The 21,292-nt window shown below is 40.6% G+C and overlaps 1 protein-coding gene across 1 annotated transcript; it reads right to left on the bottom strand.

Annotated features, from left to right (window-relative positions):
* Positions 1 to 2,590: 2,590 nt before the first annotated feature.
* LOC140551018 (pancreatic secretory granule membrane major glycoprotein GP2-like) lies at positions 2,591 to 11,258 on the bottom strand. The gene is made up of 17 exons (XM_072674387.1): positions 10,874 to 11,258; positions 10,685 to 10,756; positions 9,561 to 9,644; positions 9,059 to 9,343; positions 8,966 to 8,997; positions 8,775 to 8,856; positions 7,651 to 7,734; positions 7,056 to 7,433; positions 6,875 to 6,946; positions 5,869 to 5,952; positions 5,271 to 5,390; positions 4,996 to 5,180; positions 4,711 to 4,871; positions 4,318 to 4,563; positions 4,034 to 4,196; positions 3,021 to 3,123; positions 2,591 to 2,820 (listed from the first exon to the last, which is right to left on the bottom strand). The coding sequence occupies exons 1-17, from the start codon at positions 11,256 to 11,258 to the stop codon at positions 2,813 to 2,815; spliced, it is 2,544 nt and encodes an 847-aa protein (XP_072530488.1). The 3' UTR covers positions 2,591 to 2,812.
* Positions 11,259 to 21,292: the final 10,034 nt, after the last annotated feature.

Here is a 21,292-nt window from a genome sequence, read left to right as displayed (position 1 = left end):
AAAAAGTGCATCACACGGACAAGTAATACACACATGTATGACGGAATATAATAAAAAAACTAGACATGAATACAGACTGCTGATGAGTATTCTTACTAGAGGAAGATAAAAATCAGGAAATAAAATGCAATAAATGCCAGGAGAAAACATTACAGTAGCTAAAATAAAATATGTGTTTTAAAGAAATACAGTCTACTATTATTAATAGTACAAAACAGAATGATATAAAAATAAAATAAAAAATAATAGTTATGCAGTTATGGTATAGAATGGAGAACCATGTCTACAGCTCTGGAAAAAAGCTGCACAGCTAGTTTTTCTTATGTGTGGTAGATCGTGATGCTAATAAAAAAAAAACACACAAACACAAAATTCTGTTTACAATGTTGATCTGAACTGAATGTTTTTAAAGCCACCGTAAATCTGAGTAGGAATTACACATTTTAATAGCACGTTGGTAATATAAGCAAAAAAAACAAATAACTGGTAAGTCTGATTCTGGACAGTACGATACCTTGTGTTGTCATTTTTGGTATTTTATTACACTTGGTTTTAGTTTAGTTTGTATTGAATGTTCTTGTAAATACATGCAAAACTGCATTCCAGCAGTACATGGATGCCTACCATGAGCACATGCTGGTCTTTGCATTCATTTTTGAAAACAGGTCAATCAGGAAGCTCAGTCATTATGCCGCTGTATTTTCGGAAAGGGTAAGCTGTGTTGATCGGGAATGGGTATCGCCTCAACGCATGGAAGTGTTCTTAAATTCTAAAGCTGAAGAGATAAGGCAAAATGCATCTTATGGGTTCTAAGGGTTAGTTTTATATTTTATCCTAGTAATAATTTTCAGCAATCATGATATATATATATATATATATAACACTGATGGGACATAGACTGTTTAAGGGGTTATCTGCTGTAATTATGAATATTCAAACATACATAAAGACATAAAGTATTTGAAGTATAATAAGGTAAACCATGAAGAACAGTGATTCAAATTAGCCCTTTCCTCTGTCCCTCACCAGATTCAGTTCAACAGCTATGAGAATGATTATGAATCTAATTTAATTATTTATTTAGAATATTGAATAATAAAGTTTACTAAGATTTAAATAAAAGGATCAGGGGGGTTGTTTGAACAGAAGCAATGGCATTGAGTACTGAGTTAATTGATCACAGGTTTGTGTGGCCCACTAAGCTGTCGCTGTTGGGCCCCTGATCAAGACCCTTATCCCTCTCTACGGTAGAGGTGCTGTATGATGATTGATCCTGCACTTTCTAAGCTGAGATATGAGAAGTATCATGAGTACTGTACATGTATAATGACATTTATAACTGGTTAATCGGGTAGCTCAGTGAGGAGACGGGCGATTCACATGAGAACTGCAGACACGCCTAAATTGCGGTCAGTTGTGTAAGACAGGTGCAGGAAGATCAGGCCACAGCTTTTTTCAACCTTATTCAACTGAGCTTCAGCAGGCAGATGGTGCTAGTACTTCTCGAAGTAGCTGAAATGGAGATCACCTAAGTTCAGTGAATGAGTCTCAAGTGACTGTAGTATAAAGACACCTGTCTGGAAGCTCCAGTCACTGGTTAATCAGTATTCCTGGCTACAAAAACACACCATGAAGACAGAAGAAAACTCCACACAGCTCAGAGAAAGCATAAAAGATTATCAGTCAAGTGATGGATAAATAAAATATCCCCTGGAGTCCAGTTAAATCCATCATTAAGGAATGGAAGGGATGCAGCACATGTAAATCTGCCCAGAGTAGACTGTCCTCACAAACTCTGGGGCAAGAAGGTCAAGAAGGGGACTAGTGAGATAGGTCAGTTAAGCTGATGCTTCACAGTGGCTATGGTGTGTTTGTGGGGATGCACGTTATTTGGTGTTCGACAAAAAGCTCAACTTTGATCACATCAGACCAAAGAACCTTCCTCCAGTTGAGCTTAAAGTCTCCCACAGGCCTTTGACTTGCATAGACATCCTGAAGCAGTGGTGTCACTCAGCAGAACAGAAACTGTCCAGACCTCATTAGAAATGTGCCGCAGGTGAAGAGGAACGAGCGCTTGTAGCTCATGTTGCCTCTGAAACATATGAGATCATAAACTGCATTCCAGGTCAAACCACAGCATGAGGAAATGAAGGTTATTGCAGAAAGTTCCTAAAGCAAGTTCCAGAAGAACAACAAAGTGAAACATGAAAGAAACAGGACATTTGTGATACTATGTAAAGGAATTTATTGAATAAAAGAGCAGAGTTTACCAACGATTTCTCAAGTGTAATGGTAAGTGTTTGATATAGATATGTTATAATGAAACCCACACCCGAAAAAAGAAGTAATGTAAATAGTAAAGCACACATTTAACTCATTTTTGTTTTCTTTTTTCTTTTTTTTCTGCTATCCAGTGTCAACCATGATGGCTTCTCTCTTTGAGTCATGGTTTCTCTCAAAACCTTTTCTTGCTCTAAGGAAATTATTTCTGGGAACTTTTGTCACTAACTTACTTAAAAGAGGATCTGATCTCTGAAGCTGCTTTGTGGAAAAAAAAACAATGTGAAAAGTGCTAAAGATTTGGTCAATATTGAATTAAATTAAAGTATTATGAAAGAATCTCCCTCTATAATCATACAATCCAAAAAGAGATGAAAAAATGCCTGTTTTAAACTCAGTTCATTGAGATTTGATTAGATTTGTTAAATCTTTATTTATAATGATCTTCAGACTGTGTTTGGGGGAGGTTCTGAATGGTCAGGAGAAACACAAGCTGATTGGAATCCAATCACAGCAGGAGCTTCTGATGCCTTCACTCATCTGTTAACACAAAAGGGGAAAATCATTGAAGATTCAGCTCTACTAAAAATGCCAGATCCTTCAAATGGAAACACAGATCATCAGATACTGTATTTGTCCCAGAAAGGCTGAAGAAGTGGACAGTAATTGAATTTTGCCTTTTGTGGCAGATACATAAAAGCAATGACAGAAAGCATGACTTTGGGGGTGTGAGGATTCACCTGTGCTTTTGGTAGTCCAGATAAAAGGTCCCACCGAGATGGACGCTCTGTCATTGATGTCCACAGATCGGACAGCTCTGCGTGGGTATCCAGGGGAGCAGGTCTGCAAGAAATAAACGAGGTAATCAGGGCTGGGGTTCCCAAAAGCATCTTAGCCCAAAGTTGATTTGGAAATGGCTGAGTGAGCATCACAATCAACACTCTTTATGACTTAAGATGACTTTGACAATAAGATGCTTTTGGGACAGTCTGACTGAGCAGCTCTACACAGCAAGATCAGTCAAAAATTTCATCAGTCTCAACATTTCTTGATCTCTCTCCTGCTTTCAAAACAGTCAATCACAATATCCTGTTGATCCTTGCCAAGTTTGCATCATCTGCGTTGCATGGAAATGGCTGAGGTGTTTATACTGTTTATACTGTTTAACTGTCTGTTTACTGTTTATTGGGTAACATGGAGAGGATGTGCATCTGCTCCATATAAAAGGTCTGCAAGGCTCAGTGCTGGGCCCTTTTCTCTTTCCCATTTTACTTCCTCTCTTGGAGATGTATTACCCTCTCATGGTTTTGCTGATGACCCTAATGAAAACTAACTTTGTCCACGTTCTTCTTGAACACTTTACATTTCAGCAGGAAAATGATCGTAAGCACAAAGTCAAAGCAAAACTGTTCTGTAAAGCCCAAATCAGAGTTCAGGAAAAAAAGGGGTTGACAGTTATCATCCAGCCAACCTGACTAACCTCTCAAGATGATAAGTGAAAATCCCTCTTAAACAGCAGAGCAGGAAAAAGAGGTTCTACCAGTAACAAGTGCAACACATTTTTTCTCTGGCAATGATTTTTCACTTAGAAATTTTACATTAAGAAAAAATTGGTTTTTAATCTGTGTCATTTGTAATTTGTAATCCAGGCAAAGCTTACGAATTTAATAGAAGATCATGTCTGAATGTGGAGTCAGAGTTTAAGCTTTTGATCATGCTGCTGTGTGACTGGATGAGAGGTTTGTGAACTGACCGCTGCACAGTTGTTGCCCCGCAGAAGGCACAGGTGAATGGAGCAGTGGAGGAAAACCTTTTGGTCGTCTCCGTTAAAGGCAAACATCTTGAAGGAGAAACGTCCGGTTGTGGAGACACCATTCTGTAGGACTTTCACCGTCTTATCGGCTGGGTTAGGACACCTGGGAGTAATTTATAGTGTTTCAGTCTAAAGCTATATATATATATATATTGAATGTATTATATGTATATATTGAATATAGCTTGAATGAGGACATTAATGAAGACATCAGATACATTGACCTGTTAACAATGAGGTCCCAGCGGACAGCGTGCCGTGGGTCATTCACAGGAGTGGCCCAACAGGAGTCAATCACTGTGGCAATCTGACGGCTGTCCACCCCCTGAACAAACACTCCCACATAGATCCGCTGGTCCACCACTACGCTCACATTGCCGTTGTAGGGGCGGGAGAGACCAGCATCCTGATAGGGAATCATCCTGACCTGGTACATCCCCTGACCATCTGGGAGGGTCTTGTGGATTATGCTGTTAAAATGACCAATGGCAGGTTGATCAGTGGACAACACTGGACTCATGTATGGTTTAAACAGAGTTAGGAGACATTCCATAGTTCTTTGTGAATAGATTTACGGAGATTTACAGAAGATTTTAGAAGATTTCTGGTCGTCCCACCTCTGCAGAGGGTGTAACTCTGTGTCCATGGTTAGAGTCTGGCTGATCTGATAAATGCAGGAGAAATTCAGTTCCAGATATTTCTTTCTATGGATTGGTCCTCCTGCTGAATCTGCTCCCCCCTGGATAGTGTTGGTGTAGATGAAGTGGGTACCGTTGGCCTGCAGACAGTTACATTTTTCAGACAGAGGCTCTTCAGAATAAGTTGATGTTTTACATAATAGAATAATTTAGGAGCTCTGTTTGTAAACACTTTGCCCTACAGTGTTTTCTTTTTTACTGTACCATTAGGTTGGTGCCACAGATGTGGTCATCGTTATCAAAGTGGAACACCAGTCTGCCGTTTCGGAGAGTTCCTGTGCAGTTAGGGTCACTCAGGTGCAGGACGTCAGCAGAGAATCCAGCTTCAAAGAGCTGACAGCGGGACAGAGACATGGTGCCAGAGCTGCTCTCACACTGTTCTCTGGAGTCTGGGACAAATAGAGAATATAGAAGGTCAGCTGGTGCTCTGAACACTGTGTGAACTTCCAGATATTCACATTTGATTTTGGTGTTTCTACCAAAGGACTCTTGATCCGTTCTGGTGCGACTCTCATTACAGAAGCATCCATGGACGCCGTCCATCTCCCCACACCACTCATCCACAGTGCAGTTCAGCTCCTTGCAGGGGTCCACCCTCGCTAAAGAGAGAGAAAATGAATATTTACCAGAGTGTTTGGAAAAAGCTTGGAATGAAATACAAGCTCCACCATCAGGGTTTTCAGTGGGTGTGGGCAGATGGTGCAGACCATGTGAAAGTCTTGGCAAGAACACAAGATGTGACAACCAGTGGAATAACTAGAATGCAATAGCCTGAGTTACATTTGCACATTAATTGTTATTAATTTAAAGTAGCTGCTGAAGTATCGCACTAACCTGTGCTGTGCTCTGCTGTTTTCTGGCTGATCCTCCACAATAACATATGCACATTCTATTTGCACAACCCCACTTCCCACAAAAGTCTCAGTCTGTATGATTTATTTATTATATCCTGCCTGTACACATTCTCTTCTGCACTATGTGTCTCGTCTGTGTCTATACTGTTTGCATTGTGCTGTACTGTGACGTATGAAGTTTATATATTGAAGTGTTGGTGTAGGTGGTGTTACTGTAGTTTACCTGTAGGGGTGGTGGTGGTAGTGGTGATAGTGGTGGTAGACTTACTCAGGGACCCTGTAAATGCTGCTGTTGGTGTCATTTTACCTGTGAAATTAGCACATATCAATCCTCAGGACATAAGAGCTTATATCAGAAGAACTGCTCTCTGATTGATCAGATCCTCACCTGCAGACTGCTCGATTATCTGAGCACACTTCTGCAGAGTCCACCAACAAAGTGGCTTCTTCTCCTCTCTGCTCCGCATGTTTCTCCTTCTATCCATGTTTCAGTAACGAGTTCTAGATATAGGCTAAATAAAGCTGAGTTTGGGGAACTAGACCAGCCCTAACATAACCGGCCCACAGGGAAAATTCCAGAACTAACCATTGGCCAGTCAATGTCTGAGCTGGTTAGGAAGATCTTCCACTGAGAAGTACGAGATGGGGAGGGGGAGGGATGATGTCGTTTATGAATTTGCATCAGAGAAGGTCAGATAGGTCAGGTATTAGAGGCCGTATTCCCCTGCTGAGAAATCCAGCTCAGGACCAGCATCTGCCGGTCGATGGATTCAGATGGTCTGGGGGTGTTGACCAAGGCATCTTACAAGCTAGAAACTCCACTAGCATTAATCCAGAATAATACAAATGAAGGCTCTACCATATGTGAGAGACTGAATTAGCTATGGGATTAAAAGTGTTGGCATTTTATTTATTTATTAATAATTTAGTAAATTTATAAAGAACAATCTAACATGAAGAATAATGGATCTAAACGCTGGTCCTGGACGATCCACTGCCTTGCTCATTTCAGCGGTTTTCTGCTCTACCACTCGATCTTCAGATCAGGAAGGGCTTGGTAATTATGGAATTAGCTGGATCAGGAGTGTTGGGAGCAGAGAAAACACTAAACTGTGCAGAACAGGGGGTTCTCCAGAACCAGGGTTGGGGACCACTGATGTAGAGAATGCATTGACCTCTTGATCTGCTGAACAAGATATTTGTGTACAGAATAGCATGAGGGAACCTACTCGAGGTGATGTTGAGTCCTGAACCAGTGGGTGTAATTGCTGGTGCATCAGTGGGAGTTGTGGTGTTGACATCTGAGAAGAGAGACATTTTTAAACAAACATGCAACAGTGGAATAAAGAGTAGTTCTGATTCACTTTAAACAAACAAACAAACAAAAACAGTTACACAGTAAACAGTTACCTGTACAGTAGGTGCTGTAGACGCCATATACACTGACAAGCTCATAGACGTAGTAGTTTCCTGGACAGGCTTTCACCTGAATGTAGGTGGAACCGTGGGAGCAGCAGCCATTGCCAACATTCACACAGACCTGGCGAGTGACCACTCCATCCTGTATCTGAGGATGAGGTCCGTTGAGCCAGAGAGTGGAATAACCACCACATCTGGATGTAGGAACACAGCTGTCTGCCAGACGGATGTTCATCCCATGATACAACATCCGGTACCAGCCACTGAAGTTAATGTCAGAAATCATATTTCCACTCTCATTATTGGCTCTCCAGGGTTGGTCCAGAGACACGTAGTTGTAGCAGGGATCAGCGACAGCGTCAGAAGTAGCTGTCATGGAAACAAGACTTGTAAAATTTCTAATCTGTAATTATTCTGATCATGGAATCAATAACATGACATGAAAGGACTGAGTTCTGTTGCTGGCATGGAGATAATTGTGTCACTTTGATGTCATTTACTTTAATAAAAATGTTTATTGAGTACTTAGTGACATATGAAGTTTATATATTGAAGTGTTGGTGTAGGTGGTGTTACTGTAGTTTACCTGTAGGGGTGGTAGTGGTAGTGGTGATGGTGGTGGTAGAATTACTCAGGGACCCTGTAAATGCTGCTGTTGGTGTAATTTTACCTATGAAATGAGCACATATCAATCCTCAGGACATAAGAGCTTATATCAGAAGAACTGCTCTCTGATTGATCAGATCCTCACCTGCAGACTGCTCGATTATCTGAGCACACTTCTGCAGAGTCCACCAACAAAGTGGCTTCTTCTCCTCTCTGCTCTGCATGTTTCTCCTTCTATCCATGTTTCAGTAACGAGTTCTAGATATAGGCTAAATAAAGCTGAGTTTGGGGAACTAGACCAGCCCTAACATAACCGGCCCACAGGGAAAATTCCAGAACTAACCATTGGCCAGTCAATGTCTGAGCTGGTTAGGAAGATCTTCCACTGAGAAGTACGAGATGGGGAGGGGGAGGGATAATGTCATTTATGAATTTGCATCAGAGAAGGTCAGATAGGTCAGGTATTAGAGGCCATATTCCCCTGCTGAGAAATCCAGCTCAGGACCAGCATCTGCCGGTCGATGGATTCAGATGGTCAAAGCTGGTCTTTGATGATCGTGGTGGTTAAGAAGCTGGTCATCAAAGGGAAATCCTACACTATGCAGGTAAGCTAGTACTTATGCCTGGTACCGAGTGTGAAATCACCCTTTTGATATGGGGGTGTTGACCAAGGCATCTTACAAGCTAGAAACTCCACTAGCATTAATCCAGAATAATACAAATGAAGGCTCTATCATATGTGAGAGACTGAATTAGCTATGGGATTAAAAGTGTTGGCATTTTATTTATTTATTAATAATTTAGTGAATTTATAAAGAATAATCTAACATGAAGAACAATGGATCTAAACGCTGGTCCTGGACGATCCACTGCCTTGCTCATTTCAGCAGTTTTCTGCTCTACCACTCGATCTTCAGATCAGGAAGGGCTTGGTAATTATGGAATTAGCTGGATCAGGAGTGTTGGGAGCAGAGAAAACACTAAACTGTGCAGAACAGGGGGTTCTCCAGAACCAGGGTTGGGGACTGCTGATGTAGAGGATGCATTGACCTCTTGATCTGCTGAACAAGATATTTGTGTACAGAATAGCATGAGGGAACCTACTCGAGGTGATGTTGAGTCCTGAACCAGTGGGTGTAATCAGTGGGAGGTGCTGGTGCATCAGTGGGAGTTGTGGTGTTGACATCTGAGAAGAGAGACATTTTTAAACAAACATGCAACAGTGGAATAAAGAGTAGTTCTGATTCACTTTAAACAAACAAACAAACAAAAACAGTTACACAGTAAACAGTTACCTGTACAGTAGGTGCTGTAGACGCCATATACACTGACAAGCTCATAGACGTAGTAGTTTCCTGGACAGGCTTTCAACTGAATGTAGGTGGAACCGTGGGAGCAGCAGCCATTGCCAACATTCACACAGACCTGGCGAGTGACCACTCCATCCTGTATCTGAGGATGAGGTCCGTTGAGCCAGAGAGTGGAATAACCACCACATCTGGATGTAGGAACACAGCTGTCTGCCAGACGGATGTTCATCCCATGATACAACATCCGGTACCAGCCACTGAAGTTAATGTCAGAAATCATATTTCCACTCTCATTATTGGCTCTCCAGGGTTGGTCCAGAGACACGTAGTTGTAGCAGGGATCAGCGACAGCGTCAGAAGTAGCTGTCATGGAAACAAGACTTGTAAAATTTCTAATCTGTAATTATTCTGATCATGGAATCAATAACATGACATAATAGGACTGAGTTCTGTTGTTGGCATGGAGATAATTGTGTCACTTTGAAGTCATTTACTTTAATAAAAATGTTTATTGAGTACTTAGTGACATATGAAGTTTATATATTGAAGTGTTGGTGTAGGTGGTGTTACTGTAGTTTACCTGTAGGGGTGGTGGTGGTAGTGGTGATGGTGGTGGTAGAATTACTCAGGGACCCTGTAAATGCTGCTGTTGGTGTAATTTTACCTGTGAAATGAGCACATATCAATCCTCAGGACATAAGAGCTTATATCAGAAGAACTGCTCTCTGATTGATCAGATCCTCACCTGCAGACTGCTCGATTATCTGAGCACACTTCTGCAGAGTCCACCAACAAAGTGGTTTCTTCTCCTCTCTGCTCCGCATGTTTCTCCTTCTATCCATGTTTCAGTAACGAGTTCTAGATATAGGCTAAATAAAGCTGAGTTTGGGGAACTAGACCAGCCCTAACATAACCGGCCCACAGGGAAAATTCCAGAACTAACCATTGGCCAGTCAATGTCTGAGCTGGTTAGGAAGATCTTCCACTGAGAAGTACGAGATGGGGAGGGGGAGGGATGATGTCATTTATGAATTTGCATCAGAGAAGGTCAGATAGGTCAGGTATTAGAGGCCATATTCCCCTGCTGAGAAATCCAGCTCAAGACCAGCATCTGCCGGTCGATGGATTCAGATGGTCAAAGCTGGTCTTTGATGATCGTGGTGGTTAAGAAGCTGGTCATCAAAGGGAAATCCTACACTACGCAGGTAAGCTAGTACTTATGCCTGGTACCGAGTGTGAAATCACCCTTTTGATGTGGGGGTGTTGACCAAGGCATCTTACAAGCTAGAAACTCCACTAGCATTAATCCAGAATAATACAAATGAAGGCTCTACCATATGTGAGAGACTGAATTAGCTATGGGATTAAAAGTGTTGGCATTTTATTTATTCATTAATAATTTAGTGAATTTATAAAGAATAATCTAACATGAAGAACAATGGATCTAAACGCTGGTCCTGGACGATCCACTGCCTTGCTCACTTCAGCAGTTTTCTGCTCTACCACTCGATCTTCAGATCAGGAAGGGCTTGGTAATTATGGAATTAGCTGGATCAGGAGTGTTGGGAGCAGAGAAAACACTAAACTGTGCAGAACAGGGGGTTCTCCAGAACCAGGGTTGGGGACTGCTGATGTAGAGAATGCATTGACCTCTTGATCTGCTGAACAAGATATTTGTGTACAGAATAGCATGAGGGAACCTACTCGAGGTGATGTTGAGTCCTGAACCAGTGGGTGTCATTGCTGGTGCATCAGTGGGAGTTGTGGTGTTGACATCTGAGAAGAGAGACATTTTTAAACAAACATGCAAAAGTGGAATAAAGAGTAGTTCTGATTCACTTTAAACAAACAAACAAACAAACAAACAAAAACAGTTACACAGTAAACAGTTACCTGTACAGTAGGTGCTGTAGACGCCATATACACTGACAAGCTCATAGACGTAGTAGTTTCCTGGACAGGCTTTCAACTGAATGTAGGTGGAACCGTGGGAGCAGCAGCCATTGCCAATATTCACACAGACCTGGCGAGTGACCACTCCATCCTGTATCTGAGGATGAGGTCCGTTGAGCCAGAGAGTGGAATAACCACCACATCTGGATGTAGGAACACAGCTGTCTGCCAGACGGATGTTCATCCCATGATACAACATCCGGTACCAGCCACTGAAGTTAATGTCAGAAATCATATTTCCACTCTCATTATTGGCTCTCCAGGGTTGGTCCAGAGACACGTAGTTGTAGCAGGGATCGGCAACAGCGTCAGAAGTAGCTGTCATGGAAACAAGACTTGTAAAATTTCTAATCTGTAATTAATCTGATCATGGAATCAATAACCTGACATGAAAGGGCTGAGTTCTGTTGTTGGCATGGAGATAGTTGTTTCACTTTGATGTCATTTATTGTGAGTATATTGAGTAATTAGTATTGTATGAAGTTTATAAATTGAAGTGTTGGTGTAGGTGGTGTTACTGTAGTTTACCTGCAGGGGTGGTGGTGGTAAATGCTGTAGTTGGTGTAATTTTACCTGTACAATAAGCATATATTACATGTTAATATTAATATTGCTACAATCAGTGTAAATGTGTGTGTTTGGTTCATGTAAAGGATCTTGTCAGTCATTAGGACACCAGAGCTTATATCAGTAGCACTGTCTCCAGTAAAGAGGCCTGACTGTGTTGACTTTACTGTGCTAATGTCTGGAAAATAAATTGGTAATAATGTCAGAGGATATGCAAAAATGCAAAAGTCACTGTGCGTCACGTTTTCAGCCTTTTCCAAACTTAGCTGTTGGCGGGTTTATACTGGATACCTTTTAAAACTTGAATGTAAAATGAAACTGCAGAAAAACTTCCTTGTTCCTGGCCAGTTCTTTGGTGCTATACACACTATAATCAAGATATTTACATCTAGCTATAATATTGAATTATAGAAATATCCTCATCACATTACATACATATATAAGCTATATAATGCCTGGGGTTGTGGAAAAAAGACCAGCCCTCATATGACCGACCCATTAGGAGAATTTCAACTTCTCAGTAGACGGCCAGTGTCTGGGGTGATAGACCCACCTCTAACTAACTATAAATTTAATGCTTTTTCACATTTCAGTTTTTTAATGCCATTTGCTGGTACTTTCAGTTAAAGTCTTATCTTCTGCTGTTAATTTATGTTAATCTGAATTATTTCAACACAAGTATTCAAACACCAATGAATCACTTAATCAGAATCTGCCTTTAACCTGAAAGATCAACCTGCCTATCGAACTACTGAAGGCTACAGGCAACACACATTAGATTTTTAGTTTAGCTGCAGTTTTGTTGTCATATATCCACAGAACAACAACAGTGAATTAATCTGATGTCATGCTAAATTGACAAAATCCGTTTTCCTGCTCTGAACCAAAACCCTATAAAATGTCAATAATTAGGTCTGATTGACTATTGACTACTGTTGACTACCCCACCCTCAAAACCTGGGAGGTTTCACTGTAATAATTATTACTTCCTGCTCAGTTGTTGCACGTCTACTTTTGCACTTGTTGCCCTTTACACCTGACAACTCGTCCCTGCAGAGTACATTTCTGTCATATTTAGTGTAAATGTTGTGTATTTATTATTATCTCTTTATTTTATTTTATTATGTCTCTTCTTTAATTATCTTAATTTATATTTTTTACCTCATGTTCTACTCTACTACTGTTGTTTTATGTTATCAAAGCATTTCACTCTCATGTTGATCTTACAATAACAGTTTTAGGACCATTTTGACAGTAGAGTAAATCACTACACCTGCTCATAACGTCTAGACTGAAGAAATCATGAAAACTTGTGTGCCAGCTCAGTTTGTCTTTTGACTCCTCCATAATTAAAATGATTTTACAAGAAACTAAAGAGTTAACTATTTCCCAGAAATTACAGGGCATTAATAGGGTTCAGCAGATCCAGTGTTGAAGGAACTCACCATACATTAGCAGCAGTAGAGGCACAACCAGTGGGATTACAAAGCCCATCATGATAAACTTCTTCTAAATCTGCCCGAAAGACACAAAACAAATTCAACTGCTCTGAGAAGGAAATGTAACTTGTAAAAATGTAGTAATACAGGAAATGTGACCCAATAAATGCCACAACAACAAATTGTACATATAATATATGTTTTGTATTTTAGGCCAATAATACAAACAAATTCCATAAATAGCACTGAAAAAAATAACTGTAAAAATACTAAAACTGAAATAGCACGTCAGCTATATAATTTAGCTCCTCTTTGCCTTCAAAGCAGCTTTTATGAACTCTAGTCATTTTCTCAAGCTACAGAACTGAAGACATTCCAGGAGTAGTTCTTCAATCTACATGATGGAGTTTTATGGAAGCAATTCAAAACTACAGTTTTAATAATCTACTATTTATTTATATACTGTAAAAAAATGGCTAAAAGCAGTTGAGCTGGATTTATTCAACTAAAATAAATACTTTAAATCAAATTCGTTCATTTGAGTTGAATAAAACCGATTTGAAGCATTTAAGCAGAACCTTCAGACTACCCGTCTTTCAGATTGAGTGTAGATGAGGGGATAAGGCTTCAGCACTTACCTGAGAAGCACCTGCTGAACAAACTCAGGGTCTCTCTCTTTCTCTTTTTCTTTCTCTCTACCTGTATCTACCCGAGATATTGCTCCTACTGAACCTGCAGGTCATCTTTACCCTAAGTCATCTTTTTATCCTTATACGAATATGGGAGGGCCCTAACATTGCCCTGATCTATGCAGAACATCTCAGATATGTCAGTCACTCATTACTATCAGGGTGATGAGTCAGAAATGTATGGCAGACTCAGATTTCATGTGTTAATAGAATTGGACCATACAGTGAACCGTAGACAGACGTACACTGAGGACACACCTACATAGTGATCAGTCATGTGACAGACGTAGCGTCGGGTTGAAACTGCTCTTGAAAAATTGAATATACAGTTTTGTCAGCAGGTAAACTCTCAGCAATAAGTAGCTCCTGATCATAATTATACTGCATCATCTTTCACCATTTATTCACTTTATTAACATTAGAATTTCACCACGGTCACGCAGTTACCTCAGATCTCCAAAACATTTTCGAGGCCTAATTTAGTAAAGAACATCAAAGTGAAGATTTCAGCTAAACAGCACTGATTTGCTTACTGAAACAGTGCCCATACTCAGCCACCTAGTCCACTTCTCTCCACCTGCCCTTCTTATTTGCAACAGTTGACCATTTCAACCCTACAGGCCTGTGTGTCAGCATATCATCGCTGTTCAATGAAAAACATATATCTCCCGAACAGAAGTTAAATAAGAGTTTATTCTGATTTTGATATTAATTAATTTAGAGCATTTCTATTAGTCCATTCATCCAGAATTATCTACAAAACGTACAGAACAGCTACAGGGTTCAAACCATGGAGAAAACTAAAACTTCATTACTTTTATAGTAGATTTTTAAACACTTAATGCTTAATACTTCAAAAACTTCAGTACTTAATAACTTGTAGTAACTGAATAATTATAACTTATTGAATAATATTTAGTAATTAGTAGGCCATAGTCATTAGTTTTTACTTAAATAATGACTACTTATTGAATATTTACTAGATAATTAGTAATTAGTAGGTTCAAAAAAATTAGTTAATAATTAGTACTGTATGTAGGCTGTGGTTCAAGGGATTAAACACTACAGAGTCTTTAGTATGACGTCTCATTGCTGTCTCGTACAGAAACAGTTTTAACATTTTAATCTCTCTGTAAATGAAAGTGAAAAATGCCAGGCAGCAGGAAGATAGATCCAGCATTAATGCTGAGATTCAAATCTTGAATAACAGGTTTACAGAGAAACTTGACCTTCCTACTGACCAAACAAATGTACAAGCTGGTTCATTTTGTTTTTGTTTTTTTTACTTAGGAAATGTAGTTACTAGGTTGCCTTAAAAAGTTATATTGTGTTTTTGGACCGTTCTTGGAGAAACAGCTCCTTCTACAGGTGAGGAGGATACACAGGAAATTCAACTTAAAGCTTGACCCACAGAAACCAGAAAGAGAGCTGTGACTGGTGGAGAGAGCTGGTGGAAAAGTCACTGGTGACAAATCGCAGAATTAGAGCAGAGGGAGCATTTTTACCTTCTGATCACTCTTGGTGTGAAAGGCTTCATTAGCAAACATGTTTTAAATAAATTACTGACGTGTGAATAATTCACATGAGAAAATCACATCTCGCTGTGATATTATTCAAAATGTATGTTCTGTAGAAATATGTAGAAAACTGCTCCAGTGACGAGCTCACTGCCTGGCATAATACGGAAGCTGCTGCTGTACTGGGGACAGACAGTATGTGCAGTATGTGGGTGAGAAGTTCATATAAATCTCAATGATTCATCATGAAGAGGTGGATAGAGAGCATTCATTCCTTAAAACAGGTCCATCTAGATTAGGGCTGGTGTGAGGATACAGTAGGTTAGCATGCAGACCGGACTGAAAACCCGGCTATAATACAGTCAGACGGGCTGAGAACAGGTTTGAAGCTGCAGCTGAAAGATCATATCTACTGATTTTACAGATAATTACCCTGATGTATTCACTTCATTTAATACTACATATACATATCGTTACAATCAGACCAAACCTGGTATCTCCGTTTTTCACATTTTCCACATTTTAACATGTAAATCAGATGTCTGTACAATGGACCGATAGAAATGCTCCAAAATGACTCTGAATAAAATCCTCTTACATTGACCAATAAATGTTAAGAAGGTTTTTCTTCTGCAAAGCTGCTGTTTCAGAGATTTATGCACAACAGTGCACACTTTCAGTGCTACTTTCACATTGTATATCAGCTTGTATATGATTATATAGTATATATAGATACATATGTATATCTGTGACAGTGCACAACAACTGAACGACAGTCTCTCTATAAATCCATCTGCCTCTCTCCTTGTAAAGTGATGTAGCCTGTTTTCATACTAATACTGTTCTGTACTTCTCTGTGTCTGATTATTGCTGCTGTCTTTCTAATCTACTTCTTTTACAGGCCCTATACCAGTCTATTCATTCTCTTCATTTTCTCCTTCCTTCTCTCTGCCCCTGTGCTGAGCTGCCACCTGCTGTCTGCTCGCTGCTGGTGCGAGTCTATTCATGGTTGGGAGCTGGTGCCTGTCGTCTCTCTGGATCAGCCTCATCCCACTGTCCCACTGAAAACAGCCTGGACACTTGTCTTCCGTGGTTCTTAAGGGATGGCAGGTCGAGCCGAGCCAAGCCACACTTGAAGCTCAGCCCTAATGTAATGTTGTGTTAAATAAGAGGTAATAATCACTTTAATTATTAATAAATCTCCCCACATCTCTCTAATGTGATGCTGGCTGGTATGGGCAGTAGTCAGATAAGAGACAGGTAACATGTGATAGGGGGAGAGTACTAAGAAGTGGGCTGGATAATTGGGGAGAAAAACATAACCCAGACTGTTACACTGCTCTTTATAGTTGAGGACTGCTTTCCAGCCACCTGTCAGATTTAAGATCCAGAAGAACAGGACCAATAATAATCAATAAACATGCTATACTCTCTATATTTAATCACAGTTATTTCCGACTGTGTGTGTGATTGGCTGAGAGGCATTCGATAAGTGCTATTTTCACACAATAACGGCAATCTTAATTGATTTATTAATAATTAAGTGATTATTGCTTTTACCTCTCATTGAACACAGCGTTACGTTAGAGCCGAGCGAGACGAGGCAGGGCAGCTGCTCCATTTCAGGTGGTTTTCAGTTGTTAAAAAAAGACTGATTTTCTCATTTTGACCACAGTAGTATAATCGAATGATTTCAGCTACAGACAGTTCTTTATATGACCAATCATTAAACACCATTTTCAAAAATAAAAAAGTCAGATAACGGTAAACTGTACATTCAGCAAAATATAATCAATATTCCAATAAGCAAATGTTTTTGATATTACTGCCATCTAAAAAACAAGATGTTGGGCTCTGCAGGAGCAGTGCTTAATAACACAGTCATGAACAAACATCATCGGCATTCAGTCAGAAAGTCAGAAACGGCTCAAAACAAGCTCCACTATTCTGGAGAAAATACAAAAGTAGGCTTAAGAGTTTCTTTAATTTAAAGTAACATTAGCATCTCTGACATTGCTGTAGAGAATTTCCATCACCAGCAGATCTCTGGAGATCTACAGGCCTACACAGACAAAGTTAAAGGGAAACTGTACCGTTTTTCAAGATTACAGCAGTACTCAGCAGTGGAGGTGAACACAGTCAGAGTGGGGGTTTGGTGTGGAAGTGTGCTTCATTGTAGAGAAACTACAGATCACTCAGGTATTCAAACCCACCAGAGTGAACCTACCTCGGCTAGAAAAAAATCTCTCACAGCTTCATTAACTACTCTGTTTCACAGCAGACCCATTTCACATAACTACACTTATATCTTAACCGTTTAAAACAAATCCCCCTAGCAGAACATTCCTCTTTAAGGCCTCAGTTTAAACATGAAAACAGAAAAAACAGCATTTAACCTATTTACAGAAAATCAGCGGGAGTAAATGGGAGACAGGTGGAGTAAATGGGAGACAGTGGGAGTAAATCAGAGACAGGTGGAGTAAATGGGAGACAGTGGGAGTAAATGGGAGACAGTTGGGGTAAATGGGAGACATTGGGAGTAAATGAGAGACAGGTGGAGTAAATGAGAGACAGGTGGAGTAAATCAGAGACAGGTGGAGTAAATATTAGACAGGTGGAGTAAACAGGAGGCTTCTGATTGGTGCTTTAGTTTCTTCTTCAGTGACCTCATCAGTTTCAGGCCTCGACAGGCTGCACTGTTTTGGTGGTCACCAGGGCTGAGTCTCCAAGTTCGGTTGCAGGTACCGGCACTCCGTGCTGCATCTTTCCCTTACATATGCTCCGCCCCCAGCCTAGTTCACACACAGACACGTCCTGTGTCCTACCATTCCGGTGCGGACAGGAAAGAGGAGGGCCTTCCTTCTGTTCCAGCAACGCTGGGCCGCCTGCGCTGCCATTCTGCTGAGGAGAAGCTGAAAGCTCTGAGCTTCTCTTACCTGCAAAACAAACATAAAAAAAGTGTAATGTGAATCACTGCACTGATCTCCAGTGCTCAGCATCCGCTCCGAGCTCTCAGCTACGATGGATTCGGTGTTGGAAGCAGCTTCCTTTAATCCAGATCGATTTTTTTTGCCACCTAAGAGGTAAGACTGACCTGGGGGATATTCAATCAGGGTAGCTTTCATCTCTAGATCTTCTACAACTTCGTAATAGCCTTTTCACACACTTGTCTGTAGAGGGCAGCACTCATACAGAAATGATGTGTCCCTCTCACACTCAGCAAAATGATGCTTGATGATGATGGATTAAAGAAAATCCAATTAGTTATTCATTTTTATTTTGTTTTATGTATATTTATTTACATATATTTATGTATTTATATTTAGCATTCGTATTTAGTATTTATATTTAGCATGTACACATGCTCTCACACAGTTTGGCTAGTCCCTGTAGAGATGTATTGGCAATAGAAAAAGACTACCACTGAGTGCAATCAATCAAATCCTCACAGCAATGCTCCTCCATAATCTAGTAGAACGTCTTCTTCTCTGGACAGTAGAGACAGTTACTCCAACAGAAGCAGGATCATCTCTTTTTTCAGAAGTGACAATGAATGAATGAGCAGGCGTCCCAATACTTTTGTTCATTTAGTGTCTATTTCTATGCTGACCAATCAGAGGGCTGAGAGGCAGAACAGTGTTATTTCTGTGACTCAACCAGCGCAGATAAAAGATGAAGACTGGACTAAATATAGGTCAGGAAGGTCTGGAAGGTTGGCTGGTGCTGCAGCAGCTTCAGAGAGAGTGAAAAGGAAACTTTCTAATAAAAGACTTTCTATTCTCAGTGTCAAAAATACACTTCTGTTCTGCAAAAGACGGTCAACAAAAGACGAAAGGTTGTAATTTCACAGCTGACTGATCAGTTCCTCTCTTGTTCAGTATGTTTAGCTGCCCAGTGTTGATGTTGTCTGAATAGAGAGACGCGTTTATTAGTGTTTATTAGTGTTTATTAGTGTTTATTTGAGCCGTTTCTTCACACACACTGCTTGGCCTAATGTACTGGCATCTCTGTGCAACACCATATAACACACTGCACACCTGCCGGAGCAGCCAGAGAGAATGGGTGTTCCTGTCCACAAACTTTTGTGTGTGTGTGTTTGTTTGTGTCCGGATACGTTTGGATGGAGGGAGGTAGCTGATCTCTGAAGATTTCTGATGAGCAGGAAATGGAAACGACTAAACTTAGCAAGGAACAGAACGTGTTGTGTGTTTCCTTTGGGTAGGGTCTACAGGTTTGCTCTCTCCTTCTCTGCAGTCGGTGTGTGTGAGAGTGTGTGTGTGTGTGTGTGTGTGTGTGAAATACACGATAGTTTTGTCAAAGGGACGTCCCTCAGGACTGCCTTGAAAGGGGAACAGAAAGGCATCTAAATATATATATACGTGTGTGTGTGTGTGTGTGTGTGTGTGTGTGTCACTGCTGAGGACCACCATTGCTGACCCATACCTTCTGACATCACAGAAAGTATAGAGCAGATGGGGGGGGGGGGGGGGGGGGGTTATACAGTGAGGTGTAGTACTGAGCTCCAGATTTAGATCTGTGGAGTTTCCACTCTAACACAAGTCACACAGTCCCTAACACACACACACACACACACACAGACACGCACATACAAACACACACACACAGGGAGAGAGAGAAAGAGAGACACTCGCTGCCCATCTGCCCTGCTGCTCAGTGTGTGTGTGGTACCTGTATTGTGTGTGTGTCTCCTGTTGTACATGATGAAGCAGAGCAGTAGCGTGAGTAGTAGTGTTAAGATGATCAGGGCCACCACCACACAGATCCACACGTTGGGGACGACCTCAGCCCACGACTGGGTTGGAGCTCTGCTGTTCCGCACTGCCAGGGTGTCTGCTGCACACACACACACACACACACACACACATATATACACACACACACACACACACACACAGTGAGGGCAGTGAAGATGATCCTGTGGTCAGAGCACAAAGCCTACCGAAGAGCCTACTCTCAGCCCTACTGAAGAGCCTAGTCTCAGCCCTACTGAAGAGCCTAGTCTCAGCCCTACTGAAGAGCCTACTCTCAGCCCTACTGAAGAGCCTACTCTCAGCCCTACTGAAGAGCCTAGTCTCAGCCCTACTGAAGAGCCTACTCTCAGCCCTACTGAAGAGCCTACTCTCAGCCCTTCTGAAGAGCCTAGTCCCAGCCCTACTAAAGAGCTTAATCTCAGCCCTACTGAAGAGCTTAATCTCAGCCCTACTGAAGAGCTTAATCTCAGCCCTACTGAGGAGCCAGCATTGTGCCAATAGGTTCATGTTCATCTGCTCCAGAGAGCCCTATTTTACTGGCAGTACTTCTTCTCTACAGGGACTAGACAAGCTGTGGGTGTGCATTCAGGTGTCAGCAATGGGTTCAAGCTAAAGTAGCTGACTGCATTCATTAGAAGGGGTGTCCACAAACATTTGGACATACATTATCCTTTATTTAATTACTGTTTATATTGATTATTGTATATCCTCAGTGTCTTCTGAATGAAGTGCACTATTATGATGATGAAAGGGTGCACTTCTGTGGTAAAGAGGCATTATAAGCTGTCCAGAAGATAAATCAGGCTATAAAGTGGGTTTGACCTTTAATCAATCCTGAATCCATCATCAAATCTACTTCATTTTACCTTAAAAATCAGTTTTACTGCTGAAGTTGTTTTAAGGTCAAGTTAAAGGCTCACAACGTAAACAGGCTGCGGTCTGTAATTACACACCTGGTGGAACTAAAAGGTACTGCAAGAGGAGCTCAGAGAGAATAAATCAGTAATAAACAGATATAGAGTTCCTGTATTTGAGCAGGTCTATCGGACTGCCAGTCTTCATCAGACTTTTCATACGGGTTACTTTATATTTCTATACAAAATTCTACACTTTATTTTCTTAATTGATAAAACCATTAAAGATTTATTATTTTTAACTTCTTATTACTTCTATTATTATTTCTTATTATTAATTCTTCTTATTAACTTTAAAGACTTTTGTAAAACCACATTTAAAGTTTTCACTTCTACTAAATCAATCCATACAGTTTTATCAGCCCTGCCGGGTTTTGGGTTTTATATAGTTTGTATAATTAATTCTACAGTTATTTATTTATTTATTTATTTATTTATATCTCTATTCTGACAGCAGTTTT

Source organism: Salminus brasiliensis, chromosome 3 (genome assembly GCF_030463535.1).
Source record: "Salminus brasiliensis chromosome 3, fSalBra1.hap2, whole genome shotgun sequence".
Taxonomy (NCBI): Eukaryota; Metazoa; Chordata; class Actinopteri; order Characiformes; family Bryconidae; genus Salminus; species Salminus brasiliensis.
This window is presented reverse-complemented; position numbering and strand designations above follow the sequence as displayed.